Source organism: Oratosquilla oratoria, chromosome 1, assembly GCF_046742065.1.
Source record: "Oratosquilla oratoria isolate Oo_2021 chromosome 1, ASM4674206v1, whole genome shotgun sequence".
NCBI classification, from domain to species: Eukaryota; Metazoa; Arthropoda; class Malacostraca; order Stomatopoda; family Squillidae; genus Oratosquilla; species Oratosquilla oratoria.
In genome coordinates this window covers 117,411,979-117,432,421 of record NC_134777.1, presented here as the reverse complement: position 1 = coordinate 117,432,421, position 20,443 = coordinate 117,411,979, and the positions used below count along the sequence as shown (strand labels likewise).

The window sequence follows — 20,443 nt, the reverse complement described above, 5'->3', positions numbered from 1 at the left end:
AAGTCACGGGAGAAACTGGGAAGTTTCACTTGTGTGTTTTCCATAATCCTGGTTGTCCTTCACCGGGGTCACCACTTTGTAGTAGTTTTAGTTCGGAACAACGGCAGGACAAATGAAAATCAACACAAAATATCTAATCTCTTTCTTTTGGTAATTAGCCACAAGGTGCGACACTAGAAGTGTCACATGAGAAATATAGGTGAAGCTCGGACTAAGGCCACAGCTTAGTGGAGCCTATGGTTGTAGCTGGACGTGGAGCCTATGGTTGTAGCTGGACGTGGAGCCTATGGTTGTAGCTGGACGTGGAGCCTATGGTTGTAGCTGGACGTGGAGCCTATGGTTGTAGCTGGACGTGGAGCCTATGGTTGTAGCTGGACGTGGAGCCTATGGTTGTAGCTGGACGTGGAGCCTATGGTTGTAGCTGGACGTGGAGCCTATGGTTGTAGCTGGACGTGGAGCCTATGGTTGTAGCTGGACGTGGAGCCTAACGTCAGCGAGGCGGTAGCAGATGATGACGGCGAGGCTCGATGGGACGGCTAGAAGATTGGACGAGGAGATGTTGTTGTGTGCGGGTCGGTACTGTTCTGCCCATCTCGGCGAAACGCCGACCTTTTAAGGGAGGCTGGCGGGAACGTGAGGAGCTTTCCAAGTTCCTGATTGGCTGACCGCTGGCTGGCAGGGACACCCTTGCGAACTACAGGAACTTGGAAAGGCTAGTTCCGAAGATTTCTTTGATCGGTGTGTGACGGGTCGTAGGATGCATCAAATCACTACAATACTATGAATAATAGTTAATTTTGAAATTGCACATGAATATAAAGGATGTGCGTCTTAACAATTATAGATTTACTGTGTATATTTAAAAAAGATGCATAAATGTAGATGCTTTCCTATTTTTTAAAATTGATTTTTTACGTTTCTTGTGCGTTCATCATATGCTTCAATAAGCCATATATATATATATATATATATATATATATATATATTTATATATATATATATATATATATATATATATATATATATATATTTAGATTTATCATTGTGCGCCGAAGGATAAGTAATTAATTCTGATTTCATAAAACATGTTTCGTCAACTTGAACTTTGGAATTTTCGCTTCCAAGTTTTTCATTATCTTGTACATTAAAATTACAATTTTTTTTCTCAACTTTTTATTATACATAATAATTGTTTTCTTTGAAAGCATTGTTTCCCTTTCCATTCTTTCCACCGTGTCGTTTAGAATAAGGCAATAAATTAATCTTAGCTGAATATTGATTGTAATTTTAAAACCCTTTATTAAAGTGTAAAATGGGGATGTTAAATAATTTTTGCAATTTTTATTTCGCATCTTCAAACATGACCAGCTTTTGTTTTTTTAAGATTTTGAATCTTCATCTCATAATTACATTTTATGCAATTTTTTTTTGCTTAGTATTCTTTTTCTCATTAAATATCTATAAGCATTTTTGCATTTCTAAATTGCTTTGAATTTAAATTCATAAAAAGGGTATAATTAAAAAAAAAAAGGTCAAGTGTAAATTCTGCACCCACTTCGAAATTTAAAAAATGGTAAAAAATCATTTAAATTTTTTATACATATGTATATATATATATTTTTTTTCTTAAACTGAATTTTTGGGGAGGGGATGGAAAACTTACACCGTCCCCTAAAAAGGGATAAAATAATTGAAAAAAAAAAATTGTTCAGTGCGGCCTCTATGTGGGACGATGAATTGTAAGGTGGCCTTCATGCACAAAAAAGTTCCCCACCCCTGAACCAGACTAATATTGGCCACCTCGACTTTAAAGCTAAACGACTAACAACTCCCGACGGCAATCATAGATCATGTAGGAGACGGTGCTTCTAACGGAAACGAAGCCCTCGTCACCATCCGATGTATTCGCATGGAAGTCCAGCTGCTGGGGTTCGAGGAAAACAGTGAAGACTACAATCACTACGTATGAACAGAACTTCAGCGCCGTCGAGACCTCGAGTCGAGGCAATACACCCCTACTTCCGCGTCAGTACCAAGGCTCGTACCTCCGCCACGTGCCTTCACCCCAGAAAACGAGTAGCTAGACAGCTTGGGAATGTTCGACCCGTACGTCCAAAGTGCGGGCTACGTCCTAACGGACAAACTAACTTGCCTTCTCTCATCCCAACAGAGGCCTGGGATTTGGTTTGATCTCTCTTGAGCCCCAACAGGATTACTACGAGGTCCGGAAGCTGCTTGCTGAAGGACGTGTACCAGCTAACGCCAGCAAAATTCCGAAGCAGTTTCTTTAACGCAGCACCGGAAACCCATAATGATATGAGGCGATTCACGTTCAGGTCCCTTCAGTACCTGAACGCGTAGATCGAAGCCTGCCGCGTGCCAGAGATCTTCGACGCCCTCCGTAATTTCCTCGTCTCAGATCTCGTCCACAGCCGGCTGCCTTCTGCCATGGTAGCTCACATTAAGGACCGGGACTGCACGTCACTCGAGGTTATGATAACGGTTGGGCATGAGACATCGACAACTTGGAGGTGGACTTCTCAGCCGCCCTCTACGTTGCCGCGAGTGGTACGATTCCGCTGCAGGGACAGCCCACCCGGAGACGCAAGAACCACTGGTACTACAACGGAGAAATGAGAGAGGCCACCCACAGGGAGTGCATGTTCCGTCGCGCCTTCCGACGGAACAGGACACAGGTCAATCTTGCCAATCTCCGAGCAGCAGTTCGCGAAGGTCATGCCACGGCTACGCGTGTCAGGATAAACAAATTTGTGAGAATAAACACCGTGTGAAATCGAAACCTTTATTGGTACGACATTTCGCCTGTTGCAGCTTTTTCAAGTACAGACATGGCAAACACTGAGTATATATAGGCCAACGGGGAAGGAACTGGGAGAGGTTATCAGAGAGGGGTGGGTGGTAGGTGGAGGGGCGGAGGGGGTGTGTGAGATGGGGGACGGGTGGGACTTGGTGGAGATAAAGGCGGACATTTCGGACAGTTTGTTGAAGTGGACTAAGGGGGACATTTCATACATTTGTATAATGCGGGTAACAGATGGATGATAGGAGGGGCGATGTTAAACATGCCTCTGTTCATAAGCAAATTTCATGAGTGGTGCGGGGGCTTTAACACCCGCGCCTCCCTCTCAGAGCTCTGGCGTAAGCTTCATGTAGCCACTAATAGGTCTCGCCCACCCATCATGCCCCAACCGAAGAAGCGCAGCGGCCGGTAGAGGAATTCTCCTCTCGAACCAGCAGTGCCTTCTTGCCACAGCGCGCCCAGGAGACGCAACAGCAGCTGCGGGAGGGAAGGATCCACCACGTCGGGAACATGATGGCCCGGACAGACGAGACTGACGAAGTTTCACTCTCGGAGAGCTCACGGCCGTCCACAGACCTGACAAGGACACTGCTCCCGGCGAGGATAGAGTCACCTACTCCATGCTGGCACACCTCGGGCCTGCAGGAGACAAGGCTTTTCTCCGCGTAGTCAATGCGTCCTGGAGGATTGGCAGACTGCCTGCAGCCTGGAAGACGGCCACAATAGTGCCGATTCCCAAACCCAAGGAACCCGGTGCCTACCGCCCCATCAGCCTGGTCAGTTGCATGGGGAAAACAGCAGAGAATTGTACTCAACAAAATGCTATGGAAACTAGATCCGTTGCATGAGCATATCTACGCTTATCATAAGGGCACTGGGACGGCCCACAGCATTGCCACCCTCCTCGCTGTAGTGAGCAGCGAGCTCTCCATCACGATATTCCTCGATCTGGAAAAGGCCTTCGAGCTAGCCAGTCCTTTGGCTATCCAAGACACTCTCGCCCGAAAAGGTGTGAGAGGCAGACTTCTCACCTGGATAGGCGACTACCTGTCACGCAAATCTGCGCGAGTGCGTTTCCAAGGTCACATGTCGGGGCCCAGGGTGCTGGAAAATGATACACCACAGGGAGGGGTCCTCAGCCCGACTCTCTTCAACGTGCTGATCTCCAACGTACTGGAGCTCCCCCTCCCCCACGGGTGCAAAATCATTTCCTACGCCGATGATCTGGCACTCATCATTGCTGGGAAGCAGCGATGCTACGACAGGGCACAGCGCTGCCTCGACGCCGTCGCAGCGGAATGCGTCAGGATCGGGCTCAAAATCTCCCCATTCGGTCTCGGGCGGGGAAAGGAACCCCTCGTTACTCAGGGATTCGTGCTGGACTGGGTCACACAATTCCAGTACCTGGGCGTATGACTCGACAAGGGCCTCACCTTCAACAAGGAAATATCCCACCTCAGAGAATGACGGCCAGAACCACAGTGATGAGGACCATGTGCGGAAGGACACTTGGTGCCACATATCAAGTCCTACGCACGTACTACGTACAAGCTGTGCGCTCTATCGCCGACTACGCAGCCCCGGCTCTCCTTACTGTGGCCGCAGAAAAACTCCAGCGGCTTGAGACATGCCAGAATGAAGCGGCTAGAGTCATCCTGGAAATACAAAGTTCTCAACCTCCAGCGGGAAGCCTCCCCCCCCCCCCCAGCGGCGAGACATGTCTAAGTCGGGCCATCTACACCTCTATAATGTGTAGACACACCGTTTCACCCCAGCACTTTGTTCTCTCACGCGGCCAAGCTTCTGGATTCCTTCCAACTACGTCAACCTCTCGTTGAGAAAGGCATACTGAAATTCCACCCGGATTATGAATGCCTGCCTTCGTGGGCACCGGCTCCCGTGACCTTCAAAAATAAGTCACTCCCGGGGAAAAAGGGCGTATGCCACTCAGACAGTGCACACGTGTCGGCATCCAACGCGTCGGTAGAAACAAACTGCCCACACGCAGCCAGAGCTGCCTTTGTCACTGATGGATGTACCCTCGGCAGGAGTCAGCGACTCCCGCGTCCTCTCTCCAAGCCGAAGCCGTAGCGATGCAGGGGGCTCTAGAACACGCCCTCGTATCCCACATTAACTCCGTGGTTATCCACACCGACTCAACCTGATGAGCTGCTTGCAACACGCAGAATCCAGAGACAATGTCCACCTACTTGCGCTCCTTCACAAATTACATCGTGCTGGACGGAATGTCAATAGCAACCGGGTGGCAAGTCATGTCTGTGCCCATGGCAACGACCTCGTTGACACGGCAGCAGCGGCTGCTCGCCAGCGCTCCAGGGTCGACGTCCAGGTCCCTCCCATCGGGAGCCAGCTCCAACTTCATTAGCACGCACGCAGTGGCACCTCCAACACAGTCTGGAGGCAGAGATTTCCTAACAGGCGGGTTGTTACAAGAGGATGACAGCATATGAACCTCTATTACTCCCCTGCTCCATTCTGAGACGGGTAGAAAAGCTGGTTTTCAGGCTGTATCTCAAGGACCGTTGCTTTTGGCAACTGAATCCTCGGTGCACCACGGAGGACCGCCGGTGCAACCATTGCCACGCCGAAAATACAGACTTCCAGCACTACCTGAGCGACTGCCCCGCCACCTCTTTCCTCAGACGGAGACCACCGGCGCTCCCTGAAGGTCTTGTGAGCTGCCTCCAAAGCCCCCACGAGCTCCGTCAGCTACTAGAGCGTCCGCCGCCGCTCTAACAAATGTAGTCTCTTTTCCACTGCCACCCCCATGTTCCTCTGACTAGCTACACCATCCCACTTCCTCTCTGCAAGGTGTGTCTTCCATAAACACCACCGCACAGGCTCAAAGCCCGTGGGAGTGACGTCACCCCCCCCCCAAAAAAAAAAAAAAAAAAAACATTCACCCCTATCTTCTGTCTTCTCCCTCAACAGACATTCCCTCTTCCAATGCCCCTTTTACCCCACCCATCCATCTCATCCTTGGCCCCTCATGTTCACTCTCTTGGATATGAAAAGGGTTAATACATTTTCATAGTTTATTAGGAAGAAATCTTGGTACATATATATGAATTCATCAGTAAAGATGTGGATAGCAAGAGACAAAGTGGCTTGCCTCGCTCTCCCAGCACCACCACGTTATAATTAAGAAATCCATTATATTTTTCTTTGTTGTCTTGAACACTGTACGTAAACCTTTTCGCAAACTATCAATACTGCCTTGATATGTTTACTAAACATGTAACAGAAAATATAACACTTTTTTCTGTTACTCACTGACCAAAAATATAAAAAAAAATATATATATATATAAAAAATTGTGGAGAAGACTGGAAGAGCATGCATGTGAGGGTATGAACTGCCCCTTTATCCTGACGGGGACCAGGGTTAGAGGGGCAGACCCCGTGTGACAGCCAGCAGCAGCCCTAACAAAATCAAAGAATCTGAAGGCTCAATATCGTCAGTGAAGCAAATCATGGGGGGGAAAAATCTCGCCCATTGGCTTGAGGAAGAATTGACACAGATCTATGGGTAAAATATTTGTGGCTGATGAGTAAGAAGAGGGGGCAGGGAAGGGAAATCAGCAAGACTCCACATAAAGCCAAAATGACATGAATGAAACTATGTACAAGGAAAAATATGTGAAGACAGTATGTGAGCTATAATACATATGGAATATATGTTTCTCAGTATTTCACTTGGGAGTATAGCAGTTATAAACTAAGTAATATGAAATCCAACAAATATGTATATAACAAACTTAATTTGGTATACATGATGAATCTAAATTAACAAAGGTACGCATACAAGAAAATTTGAACTTGGTAGCATCTTGGCCACGACAAATATCACCATTTGTTAAACTGGGTATGTCCACTTTTAAACAAAATATTGGACCAATACTGGAAAATTGTTTGAAGGCATTTAAAAAATAATAATAAAGTGAGGGCAAAGTTTATAAGTAGCATTTTGATGCATTTGAATGACACACTGGAGACCCCCCCGTTGATTTATGGTGACGTCCCACTCGGGGCCATGAACTGGATTTCTCCAAATCGAGGCGAACATGGTGTAGGAGTCCACAACCTAACTTTGTGAGCTACAGAGCACTGGGGCATTAAGGGGAAAAGTTACAAGAAAATGGAAAGACAACCACCCTGCTCTCTTCTTCCCAATTTTGTACCCCCACCCCTGATGGGCTGAATGATGCTTGGCAAGGGCAGCTGCATACAGCAGTACTGCTACATGTACACAATGACTAGCCTAGAGTAGTACTTAACTGATTTCTGCAGTGCCCCAAACCCTTCTTATGTGGTACACTAGGATTGTTTTTGAGGTTGTGTGTGGCAGCTTTCCGGAATAAAATGCCATTCTTTTTCTTCCATTTCCTATATATATATATATGTATATATATATGTCGTGCCTGTAGCATTTCTAGTTATGACAGGCAGCAGAGCAATAATCTTTTGCTACCTGGGAATATGAAGCCTTTACAAGTTAGTTGTGCGAGTTTCCTAATATAGTTGTGCTTGTGTTTGGTTTACATTACTGCTACTTCATCTTGTGACCGGTGTAGCGTACAGCCTTCTCAGTACCTCGAGGACTGGTCTTAAGAATTATCATAAGTAGGCAAAAATGACTCTCCATTCTCACTGTGCATGAACCTAGACTTAAAGGCAACAGGACCAAATCACTTGATCAAGATTCATGTCTAATAAGACCCAATCTAGAAATTCTTACAACTCTTCTACACCTGGAATAATTTCACACTAACATAGTTTGAGCATTTCCCATGAAACGTTTTTCAAATTTCATTTAATTTCTCTTGAACTTGAGGAAATCAAGTTGTCTAGGCACTGGTTTCATCCCACTCATCGCTGTCGTACTCGCTGTCTGACGAGGACTCGCTGTCACTCATCTCAAAGGCAAAACGTCTCTGAAGAATAGATGCAACATCTGCTTCTGGCTCTTCCTTGGGCTTTGTTTTAATGTCTTCAACCTTCCGCAGTTTGATGCCTAAAAACGGGAAGAAAATGAAAAATACCACCAATGAATTTTAACATGAAACAACAACAAAAATAATATAATCAACACCATACAACATGGGGATACTTTCAGTGGAAACAAATATATTTACCCTGTCTAATTGCTTCAAGAAGATCACTTCTAGAATCAGTTTCAACAGGGATTGTTTTCTTCGGCTTTGGCTCAACTTTGATGACGGGCTGTAAGGGTGAAAAAAAGAAAACATATAAATCTAAGTCAGGACAATCTCTGTAGCATTGTTTTACTCCTATATAGCAACTTTAAATAAAGGAAGTGGGAAGACTTAATGAAGCACAAAGGCGCACACAAATAGGCTTTAAGGCAATGTGAAAGGAGTGTATGATAGAATCAAGCTTTAAGGCAATGTGAATGTATGGATAGATAAGATCTATGTGGTAGGACATGTGAGAAAGTTTAGGAAGAGATAAGAACGTTTTTTTGGTCTTTATGGATTTGGAAAAGGCTTATGACGGGGATAGTCAGAAAGACGCTGTGGGAAGTATTGCAGATATATGAAATTGGAAGAAAGCTGTTAAGAGCAGTACAGATTTTTTTACGAAAGTAGTAGTAGATTAGTAAAAGAAGTGAAAATGAGGGGGGGGGGCAACCAGGGATGAGACAGATGGGGTACAAGGGGCACTGGGAAAGAGGGGAATGTCTGTTGAGGAAGGGAGAGGACAGAAGATAGGGGAGAATGGAGAATGGTCGTGTATGGATGATGCTGTGATGCATGAAAAGGAGTGGGTGGGGATGGAGAGGTGAAGGAGTATGTGTGAAAAATAAATTGACACAGCCCGAACAGATTCCTCCCTGTCTTCTCCATTTCTGCATGAGGGGAAAGAGTGTTTTTTTTTTTTTTTGCCAATTTAATGAAGCGGCCTTGCTGTGGATGTGCTGTGTCTTGTGACACTGCTTCTGAACCAGGGTAGTGGGCAAGATGCAGGGATGACTCATTATCTATGAGCAGCCAAGATAAGAGGGAGGGGAGGTGGATGGGAGTGGAACATATGGGGATGGAATGGGTGGGTGTGGATTTTATGCCTTTGTTTTTTGGCTACCTCCCTTGTAATGGGGAAAGAGCCTCTGGTATATGTATGTAGTAGAGCCTGTGTTAGAATCAGAAATGGAGAGTGTGTGTGGTTTGAGGACAAGGTGGGACTTTGCCAGGATGTGTTATGTCACCTTGTGTTCAATTTATACATGGATGGGGTGGTGTGAGAGATAAATCCAAGGGTGATGGGTTGGGGATTGAAGATGGTTAAAGGAAATAGAGAAAAGTGGGAGATAAGCCAGTTATTGTTTGCTGATGACACTGCTTGTGGCAGGATCAGAGGAGGGATTGAGGAAGTTGAAGAGTTTGGGAAGGTGTGCGAAAGAAGGAAGTTGAAGATAAATGTGGGTGTAAGGTGACAAGATGTACAAGGGGAGAAAGTGGTAGCAGAATGGAGGAAGCGGATAGTTTTAGATACTTGGGTGCAAATGTGGCAGTAAAGGGATGACTGGAGGTGGAGGTAGAATGTAGATTGAGAGAAGCTAGTAAATGCCTTGGGGGATTAAAGTGTGATGAGCAATACATTTGGGAAAGGATGCTGAAAGGAGCCTGTGTGAAGGAGTGATTGTGCCAACAGCACTATTTGGGGCAGAAACATAGAACATAAGACAGGAAGAGAGGAGTTTGAATGTGTTTGAGATGAGGTGCCTGAGAAGTATGATAGGGGTTACTAGGTTGGATAGTGTGAAAAACGAGGTGAGGATGAGAGTGGGGGAGGAAAGGGAGTTGGGAAATAGGGTTGCTGAAAGAGTATTGGGATGGTTTGGACACATGGAAAGAATGAGTGAAGAAAGATGAATAAAAGAGGTGTGGAAGGCAGAGGTAGAGGGAGTGAACATGAGGGGGTGACCAAGGATGAGATGGATGGATAGGATAAAAGGAGCATTGGGAAGGAGGGGGGATGTCTGTTGAAGAAGGATGGGAGGAGGGAGAACACAGAAGGCAGGGGTGAATGGAAAACTGTTGTGTATGGATGATGCTGTGATGCATGAAAGGGAGTGGGTTTGTGTGGAAAAAGAAAGAAAAAACGACCCTTAGGGATTTCTCCATGTCTTCCCTTTTTCTGCATGAGGGGACAGAGAGGAGTGTGTTACTGATCTACTGAAGTGGCCTTGCTGTGGATGTGCTGTGTCTTGCAACACTACTTCTGATCCAGAGCAGTGGGCAAGATGCAGGGATGATCAGTCATCCACGAGGAGCCAAAATAAGAGGGAGCGAGGGGGGGTGAATGGGAGTGGAGTATATGGGGATGGAATGGGTGGGAGTGGATTTTATGTCTTGTTTTTTGGCTACCTCCCTTGTTAGGGGGAACAAGCCTTTGGTATATATATATGAAAGCATGATGGAGAACTGTGGGGAAAATGTGGATTGACAGAAGAAAAAAATACGAAGAGAAAGTGAAAGGCACGAGGGAAGGATATGCGAGAGTACAGGCAAGTATCAGGACTGGGGTGTTAGATGGTTGTATGCTTTGAGTTGGCTTCCCCTCTTATAAGGAGGAAAATGCCTTTTGATGTGTTTGTATGAGGACTTTATTCGGAAACATTGCCTTGGTTAAGTCACCTTCCCCTTACAGAGGATAAAAGGGCCTTTTGGTACATGTATGCACTGATGTATGGAAGAGACAAGTGACTGGGTGGTGAGGGTAACCAAAAATAAATGTTGGGAGGTAAAATGTTGAGTTGTGAGGAGAGTAAAATACTATAAATTTACAATGTGTGACAGAAGAAATATGGAGGACAAGAGGAAACAAATGATACAAGGGTAGTCTCGAGCTAGAAATGGTTGGTGTAAATCTAATAACCACAAAACTAAAAACTTACTTGCTTAATAACTCCATTTGGCATTGCTGGCATTGGTATGGCTCCTGGTTCACTACCATTAAGAGTATGAGGAAATGGTGGCGGTGGAGGTGGTGGAGGAGCTGCTGGGCCAGTGGCCAGGGTTGGAATGGGTGGTGGAGGTGGCGGAGTGGGTGGAGGCGGCTCCGGTTCAGTAGGCACTTTGTCTGGAGTCGGAGGTGGCGGTGGTAAATCTGGTTCTTGGGATGAAGAAACTTGCCGCTGACCCATATGCGGGGAAGAAATCTGTCGTGATGGCACTGGGGACATTGAGGATCCTCGCACCGCAGCTGGCCCGCCATTACCTTGTGGCACCTGTGATACTTGGGTGGCATCCTTTGCTTCTGGTGGTGGAGGGGGAGGGGGCAAGGACTCCCGGCCTTGTGATGGTCCACGTACTCTTGTCGGAGTTCCATTGTGGGAACTTCCTGGAGGAGTTGGAGTGTTGGTTCCACTTGGGGGTGCTGGTGGTGGCTGAGAAGGCCGCCCTGCCACAGATCTCTGGGCAGAGCTTCGACTAGGTGTGCCACCTGCGAAAAGGTATTCATCATTTTCAAAGAAATCAAACAGCAAATTAACAGAGCACAAGTCATGCTTATGGCCAACCTAGAACAAACCTCTGCATTACATACTACGCGAGTTACCTCCTTCTGGTGTGTAGGTAGGCTGAGGATAAGATGTGTAGTGGTCTTGGTAAGCTTGGTCCTGGAATGGCTGCTGAGGAAAGTGTTGTGGTATTTCTCCTTCGTGCGTTGGCGAGTAAGTGTGTGCAGGCACTGGACCCTGGCCACCATAACCTTCTAGACCACCCTGTTCGCATGGGCCTCGTAACTCTATACTATTTGGCCGCATTGGTCTTCCATCTACATTTGATTGTTCATATATTTGCTGGAAAGGAATTAACATTTTTAAAAGTCTATACCACTTCCAGGTCTTACAAATTAGAACATTCTGTATATGGATACAGGGACAGAAAGAGAAGTGAGTGAGGAGGGGAGGAGAGGGAGAGAAAAGAGGAGAGGAAAACGGAGAGAAAGGGGAGACAGGAAAGGGAGAGAAGAGAGTAGGGGAGAAGAACAAGAGATAAAGAAAAAGGAGGGGAGGGAGTGAAAATAAGTGAGGAGAATTAAAGGAGAGAAATCTGGGAAGAGGATGGAGTGGAGGAGAAAGGGCGAGGGAAGAAAAACGAGGGATTGGGACACAAGTGACCATTTCTAGAATTGTATTTTTTTTTTTTTACAAAAACTCAGCTGAAAAAATACTAACCTGATTGACCTGATTAGCTGGTGCCCTGTACTCTGGTCCGATGTATTCTCCATGGGCGATGGCCATTTGCCGTTGCCTCTCCCTAGTGTTGCCCGCTTGTCGCACCTTCGGTTTCTTCTGCCGATTTTCACCCTTGGGCTTGTTCGGCTGTTGTGATGAAACAAAAAGTTTATATTCAACTTTTAAAAACAGTAACCAGATTTTTTTTTTTTTAGAATGCAACCAATAAACTGCAAAATATGTCAGGATAATGAATATGTTGAGCCTCTGCAAACAAAATCGTAACTCTAAACCAACATGATCAGCCTCTAGAAAGAATTCTTAAGCACAAATAAACAAATGTAATAATATTACAGTTATGAGAACAAATTAAAAGGTGATACTTTGTGAATAGCATGCAAACCCTGACTCCTGAAGTAAACAGCACTATCCAAGCAACAAAACCATCTCCTATGATCTCTACCAACACCAGAAAGCCACTCACTGAGGTCCTGTAAACAGCCTTACTCAAAATATTATATCCACTGCATGTTTCTAAATAAAGAATGTTCCACGAGTCTAACTGTGTTATAGACACAGAATAAGTACCTACTATGCATGCTAACTGCAAACTAATCTCCCACCAGCACTAAATGATACCAAACAAAAATTATCTTTAGAGCCCTAGTGAATTTGGTTAAAATTTCATAATGAAAGGCTTCAAATGTGAAGAAAAAGCAAACGACTCAAGGAGCCGTAAATAACTGAAAATAATAGATAAGAACTACAGACATGCCCGGCCCCGTTTTACAAATTCATGCGGTAAAACTGTAACTTGCCTCGCTGCGGTGGTCTCCTGAATGAGCATGCTACAAAAGGGAATAAACACACTTTACTTGGCTTCAGCCCTCGGCAAAGCGATCATAAGCTAAATCAACACAAGTGTAAAAACTGCTGTTGGGTTGCTAGTGCAAATAGTGTCAAAATATTCTTATAAACAAAAGATTTGAAAACTGGTAAAAATTATTTATAATGAAGCATGACCAGGTACTGATGATAATATAATGAATGATTAATTTGTACGTAGCAGAATGGCTGAGTGCACTCACTTTAGGCTTTTTGTCGTGCTTTAGCCTTTCCGTCTCCCGGGTCATTTCTTCCCGCCACAAGTTAAAGAAGTACGAAGGATCTGTATAAAACTTGAGCCCATCCTTGCCATCGTCTCTGATGCACATAAAAAATTAAATATAAATCAATAACGAATGCCTTCATCAAGTTATGAACACTTACGTATCATCTACAACTGCATCCTTTCTACGATTCTCGGATTTCTCACCTGTAGGGATTCAGTTCGTGGAGAGGCGGTGGGCGTTCACACATCTGATAGGTTTCTAATATACCAGTTGGAATGGTGTCTTGTGAAACAACTTGTTGGTCAAACATAGTGGATGACTTGAAAGCCTTCCTCATATGAATATCTTGTAGAGATACTGTAAAAGAAAAAGTATACATGTATACATACATACACACACCAACAGCTTTCCCCCACCCCCACTATAAAAAGGCAGGTAGACAGTCAAATGCATAAATCCACTCCTATCCATTCTATCTCCACATACTCCACTCCCTCTTTTCTTGGCTCCTCCTGGATGACGGGTCATCCCTGCATCTCGCCCACTGCCCTGGATCAGAGGCAATGTTGCAAGATAAAGCATATCCACAGCAAGGCTGCTTCATTTAATCAGCGACCCCACCTCTACATCCCCTCATGCAGAAAAAGATGGGGAGAAATCCCTTGAGGCTGCATCAAAATATCATTCATACATAATCCCTCACCCCCCATCCCCCACCCACTCCCATGCATCACAGCATCATTCATATTCATTCTCCACTCACCCCTATCTTGTCTTCTCCTTTCCTCCCTCAACAGACATTCTCCTCTTTCCCAACTCCCCTTTTACCTCATCGATCCATCTCGTTCCCAAATGTCTATTTCTCATTACACTTTTTAATCCCCCAATGCATTTACTTACTTCTCTCAACCTACATTCTACCTCTAACCTCCACTCTTCCCTTTACCACCACATTCGCACCCAAGTATGTAAAGCTATCCACTTCCTCCAAAATCTCTCCCTGAACCTCTTCAATACAAGTCAAATTCTCATGTGCAGAATCAATGCCTGACATACAATGACTCGGTGATGCATCATGACATTTCCGTTATAAAATATAAAATCAGAGCTCTATTATTCATTCTTTCACTGAATATATCAAAGCATACATCCACTCAAAACCCATTTCCACCCTGTGGACAAGTCATCTGTTCCCTGCCACATTCTAAGGCAGCAAGACATAGTACTTCCAAAACAGGGCTCAAAAAGCTGGAGAAAGATCACCCCCACTGCTTCATAATCCACTTCAAAAAATGTTGAGCAGACACAAATACTTTGAGCCACATTTCTTCATCCATTTACAATCCCTCTCCATTCACTCCTAATTGTTGCACTCCCTAAGCACTTCTCTTCAATTAATAAAACAAAATTAATCAAAAACATACACACATAATAAAGGCTCCTAGTCTTTGGTGGAGTGGAAGAGTCAAAACACAAACTCGTACCATACATACTGTGCAGACCAAACAAAGCATCACAAATAAGCCATTTTGCCCCTTAGCATCAAATGCACTAAGAACCATATTTCCACACCGAGGTGTGGCATTTACCCCTTCTAATTCTAGATGCTTCAAATAGTCATCCACTTAAAGAGGAAGTGGTCTAATGCATACCCCCTATCCTACAACCACACAAAACCCATTTGTCACCTCCCTCATCTTAGCACCACATAAATGTTGGGTCATCCCTGCCTCTGTCATGCTGTTTAGGTCAAGGTGAATCAAAACTTATTTAAGGTACCCTCTCATCTCAACACCTCTCAATTGAAGGATTGTTCCTGTCCTCCACCATCACGTTTGGGTTAGAGGCAAAGCTGAGACGCAGCTCTTCCAAAGCAGGACCTGACAGCCACATCTAATTTACCCATCACTTCATTATATGACAACCCACTCTCCATTTAAATAATTCACAAAATATACAAGACCATCCAATTTTCACCTTCCCATCTTTCATTCCATCTCCCTCCATTCACTTCTATCTTCAACACTGTTCCCTCCCTAACATTCCACATTCAAAGCCCCCTTTCAACCAACCCATCCATACCAGTCTTGATCTACAACCTAACTCCATCCACTGAGTACATAATTTTTGCTAGTCTGTTCTCATATTTTCCATGTCCAAAACCACCCTGCCACTCTGTAATCCACTGCCTGATGGCAACTTTCCCCACTACTGTCTACATCACTTTCATATTTCTAGCTATTAATTTTTTGTAAGACCTACCATCTTTCTCAAGCCTTCCACCTCAAACAATTCACTCTCCCTCTCTTTATTTCAACTGCTCCATAGCAGGGATAAGTGAGTGAGGGGGAGTAGTGAGTGGGAGTAGCCAGCAAGTGTACAAGGGGGAGTGAAACAAAAAGGATCATGTTACTTGACTAACTCGAATTACACCTAAACTTAATACACGACACCCCTCAACTGAGGGTCAGACATTCCTCACCATACAATCTCTTTCTATACGTCTCTCATTTTGCAACACATTTCTCTACTTCTGCCTTCTAAATTCACTCTAATTACCCCCACCCAAGTATATTCCTTTCATACACTTTGACCTTGTACTCCAAAACACAGCTATGACATTTAGTGCTGAAATTCAAATTGATGTGTCACCACACAAGCTGCCCAATACTAAAATAAACATTTCTCACCTTCTTCGACATTGCTGTCAAGAATTGTAACTTTAACAGAAAGTTTGTCTACTCTGCCTTGCAATGACACTGTTCGGTCGAGCAAGGCTGAAGAATCAGCTATAAGTTCTCCAAATAATTCTTCTGCATGGCGTGACAGTGATGAAAGCTGAAAGAGAAAACAAAATTACTAAACTGGGGGAGGTTATATCACAATCTAACAGAAATCGTGCTAAGGCACATAATAGTCAACAACTTTCAGATGCAAAACGGCTTACCTGTGTGACAAGGTTAGCGAGTGTGAGATTTGTGAAGGCTTCTAAATCTTGGGGCTGGTCTGTAGCGGGCAAGAGTGCCTGAAAGACGCGCCCATTTTCATCTGTCACCCATTCTTCCACCAAGGGAACACGGGAAACGTGAACGGGTGACACCACCCGCTTCAACAGCGGCATCCTCGCACGTGATTATGCTCTGTCAGGAGGAGGGAGTGGGTCAGTATTTTTCATGAACAAACTAAATGAAATTGTACAAATAATCATAAAATACAATAAAATCTGAACTCCACAAAACTTGAATACTTGAAAAAAGTATATATATACATACACACACATTATTATTATCATTATCATTATTAAAATAAATCAATAAAATAAAAATAATTAAAAATGCATGCAATGCCAAACAAATTACTCATTCATCTAAGGCCATATCATCCACACTTAAAATACTGAAAACTACAAATTGACTAAAAAAGAAGCCTGCTTACACCCAAGAGCAAACTCAACCAACACCACATGCTGAGGCACTGTGGCATCAAATAAGGAAATTGGATAATAGCCCCACTAGAGCAGATGTTTCAAAAAGGTTAGACATTTTTCAGTAACCATCACCCACGCCAAAAGGGATGTACATAAAAGGTTCAGGTTGTTTACCAACATTTTTCTTTTGTGAATCAACATTAAAAACATGACTTTATGTAATCATGAAGAGTATTTAGATATGAAAGATGTATATATCAACATTATTATTGGCACACACTTATCCAATGGCCAATGTGATTTGAGAACTGAGCACTCTACAGATCCCTTGGCCTCTGCCGGATATAAACTTCCTTCTGCCTATCAGGCCCAATATGCTAACACATCAAACTGAAGCAAGCAATCATATTAATTCAATGTAAGTTATGAGCCTGCACGTGGGGGCAGGATGTTCCTGCTCCTTGAGGAATTCGCAGTGCAAAAACAGACCAAAAATAAACAAGAAACAATTCCCTCATCCTGCAACATGTTTACTGTGCAATATTAATATGATCTCTTCAGTCACTTTGTTAACTATAATCATAACATGGCATGAGATTTAGTACATACCCCATGTCCAATGAAAAGGTGTGGAAAGTGAAAAACAACTAGAAGAGGAATAATAATAATAATAATATTAAAAAAAAAAAAAAAAAAAAAAAAAAAAATGTAGAAAGATGAGATATAGTTAGAACTCTTTCTTCATTTGTAAACACCTGTTTCTCATTCTCAAGCCAAACAAAATGACTATGAACCCAGCATTTTACAGACTGTCCCTCTCTTCTATACCACATCTAAAGAGAGGCCAGGACCTATGGACTGATCTAAACAGTTCAAGAGAGTGATTCTTGATAAAACATACATCCCTGCAACACCAAAACATCATGGATTCAAGAGACACTCCATTAGCACAATACTAACAAACCTCACCCATCAAGTATTGGAGAGTTTTAGCATGAAACTATAGCATAAGCAAGGATATTTTTTAGAAGTGCACATCTATGCAACACATTAGAAAATTAAATATTACTTTTGTAACCCTGCATCCTGTCCACTGCCCTGGGTCCGAAGCAGTGTTGCAAGACACTGTGGATGTGAAGTGTCTTGTGACACTGCTTCTGACCCAGGGCAGTGGGCGAGATGCAGGGATGACCCATCATCCAGGAGGTGCCAAGATGTGAGGGAGGGAAGAGGGTGGAGGGGAGTGGAGTTTGTAAGGGATGGAATGGGTAGGAGTGATTTCTATGCCTTTTTCTTTTTGGCTACCTCCCGTGTAAAGGGGAAAAAAGCCTTTGGTATATGCATGTATACTTTTGTAACCCATCATACATCAACATAATACACATAGTTCTTGGTGGAAATCAATGACAGAAATAGTTGCTAAAAGAGATGCGCATAATGGAGCCATGGCAAATGCTTGAGATGCCATCTTTGTTTTGATAAATGCAGAGGTCAAAGGAATGTACACAATGACAACAATTATGGTGACATCTAGAATTATAGGTACCACACTACTAATTACAGTTTAGGTTAGAATAGATGAATCTATCATACTTTAATTTCTTCATCCTCTGCATCTATCAGGACAAAGATGGTGTCTCAAGCAGTCGTTGCGGCTGTTTCCTAGTGCATTGCTTTTGGCAACTTTCAGTTATTGATTTCTGCCAAGAAAAAACATATTACATTGATGTATTATAATTTACAAAATTAATATCTAATTATATAATGCTAAATTGCATAGGTGTGCACTTCTAAAAATTTACTATGGCAAATGTACTACATGACATGTTTGTTACTATGGTACACACTATTGAAGTTTGTACCCATGGGCAACAATCATCATTAGAGATCTTTCATATTATGTCCTTCCTTGACATTTCAATTTTATGGCGTAATTTTGATTTTATATTGACGGTTGAATGCCTTGGCTTTTTACCTAACTTTCTGTAGCAAACAAGTTAATTCTTTCTCTTCCTGCTTATATTCTTGTGGGGCGTTTGAGAAATTGTATTGTTTAGGTGCTGAAGATGTTACAATATTAGTTTATTAGTTTTCAGTTTCCAATTTTAGGCTACAATGTCCTGAATTACACATCTTAAGTTTTAAAAAATAGGATACTGGGGCCATTTTTTAAAGTTTTGAATAGTGTCTCCCTTCAGGTGGATTTTATGCCTTTGCTTTTGGCTACCTCCCATGTAAGGAGGAAAAAGCTGTCGATATATGGTAAGCTGTGTCTTGATTGTGTTCTACTATTCCACAAAAATATGCCCATTTCCCATACATTCGTCCTCAAAATTTAAGCAAGGGAGAGAGAGAAACAGAGGGAGGAGGAGGAGGAAAAAAAAAAAAAAAAAACTACCCTAAATTCCCACCAGATTAGGTAAAATTCCAGTCATGCAAACTATGATATAGAACATGAAACTTGCAGAAAAATGTGGTATATTGTTTATATAGTGGCAACAATACTAGTATTTTTATTAAAAGTAAATTCTTGCTGAAAAGAGAATTGTTACCCTCAGTTTCACTAACTGTAGCTCTAGCAAACTGTGACAAACCCTAGGCTCTCCCAATGACCTACAAGATCTTTTTAGACCATATCATTGGCTTACATAAATCTTCAAAAGCAATGAAGTAATCACATAAAAATTTGCATGGTTAATCAAGACGGTATATGTATATAGGAACAGCAGCCATCAATAACTTCTCCAGTTTTAAAAAACTACACTAACAGAATAGAAACCGTGCATAAAAGACCCTTATTTCATCCCAAAATATGAGATATATGACTATGAGCAAGTTATAATATTTCCCAGTATTTCAAATTAGTTACATCACTATGAGACACTATTTTATGTAAAAACTACATTTCTATAATATTGACATGGCCTATTATTCCAGAACTGAGCCAATACCAATATTTTGAAAGATTTATTTTAATATATCACTGACAAAATGTTTGCAAAATCATGTTTAGTTACACCAGAAACCAAGGTCACACCTAAGAAAATCTTAACTTTTCATCTTCTAACTTCACCTACAAGCCTAATAACTTCACAACATGATCACAGAACCCTTACAAAACAATTGTGCTACAAATTCCACTGACATTACCCTTAATATAATGGATATCTATGCCACGCCTTTCTCAAAAAACTGATAACCTTCAACCACAATTTGTGACTCACACAGACACGAAGTCCCACTTGAAGCACAACGGAAATAGAACCGCAGAGCTAAAATATATTTTTTAATCCGCCTACACTTGTGACCCACATGTAGACGAGCTCGGAAGTGTCGGTGGCGTTCGTAATCTTAAGAGTGAAGTAGCGATAAGAGGCTACAAGGGGCACAGGTGCCGAGGGAGGGGAGGGGTCACCAAAACAATCCACCCAAGTCTGCTTTCAAATGGTAGAATAACAACGTCACACCTTCACCAATGCATTGATACGACTCACTAACATGTAGTACACATGATGAAATATAAGCATGGAAACCAAATAAGCAAATTCACATAAAATTTGAGAAAAAAATAAGTTTTAATCATATAAAAACAGTCGAAGATGGCGTCTGTGATGATGACGCGATTTGAAAACGTAATTTTACTCACATTTACTTATCTAGACAAAATGTTCTCTTTTATATTTTGAAAGGGTTACCTGTTAATACATTTAGGCAGTAGTTCGGGTGGAAACTAGCATTACCCCAGCTACAGCACTACACAGAATACGTTGTACACAATTCTCTCAACCTGACAACTTCCTTCATGGGTGGAGAACACATAGTTAGGCTATCCACATAAAAATAATAAAATGCGATCTAAAT

General features: G+C 43.0%; 1 protein-coding gene across 7 annotated transcripts; it reads right to left on the bottom strand.

Moving 5' to 3' along the window:
• Nucleotides 1–5,863: 5,863 nt before the first annotated feature.
• On the bottom strand, nucleotides 5,864–20,411 carry SCAR (wiskott-Aldrich syndrome protein family member 3 SCAR). Of its 7 annotated transcripts, none has more exons than XM_076184919.1 (12): nucleotides 20,278–20,410; nucleotides 18,176–18,282; nucleotides 16,103–16,295; nucleotides 15,846–15,993; nucleotides 13,359–13,512; nucleotides 13,132–13,246; nucleotides 12,862–12,891; nucleotides 12,044–12,190; nucleotides 11,410–11,665; nucleotides 10,760–11,307; nucleotides 7,977–8,064; nucleotides 5,864–7,855 (listed from the first exon to the last, which is right to left on the bottom strand). In XM_076184919.1, exons 3-12 carry the CDS (start codon nucleotides 16,274–16,276, stop codon nucleotides 7,689–7,691), a joined length of 1,827 nt encoding a protein of 608 aa, XP_076041034.1. In that variant the 5' UTR covers nucleotides 16,277–16,295; nucleotides 18,176–18,282; nucleotides 20,278–20,410; the 3' UTR covers nucleotides 5,864–7,688. The 7 variants fall into 7 exon arrangements, with proteins under 7 accessions (XP_076041034.1, XP_076041042.1, XP_076041027.1 ...); XM_076184927.1 differs by lacking the exon at nucleotides 20,278–20,410 and adding an exon at nucleotides 19,807–19,918; XM_076184912.1 differs by lacking the exon at nucleotides 18,176–18,282 and having other exon boundaries at nucleotides 20,278–20,411.
• Nucleotides 20,412–20,443: the final 32 nt, after the last annotated feature.

What these genes read in the sequence shown, in the direction of transcription:
- SCAR (XM_076184912.1), bottom strand. Translation starts at nt 16,276, where the DNA reads ATGCCGCTGTTGAAGCGGGTGGTGTCACCCGTTCACGTTTCCCGTGTT. An exon ending in CACGAACTGAATCCCTACAG is followed by an intron (nt 13,247 to 13,358) that starts GTGAGAAATCCG and finishes TATGTGCATCAG; the next exon opens with AGACGATGGCAAGGATGGGC. An exon ending in CAGGAGACCACCGCAGCGAG is followed by an intron (nt 12,191 to 12,861) that starts GCAAGTTACAGT and finishes TCATCACAACAG; the next exon opens with CCGAACAAGCCCAAGGGTGA.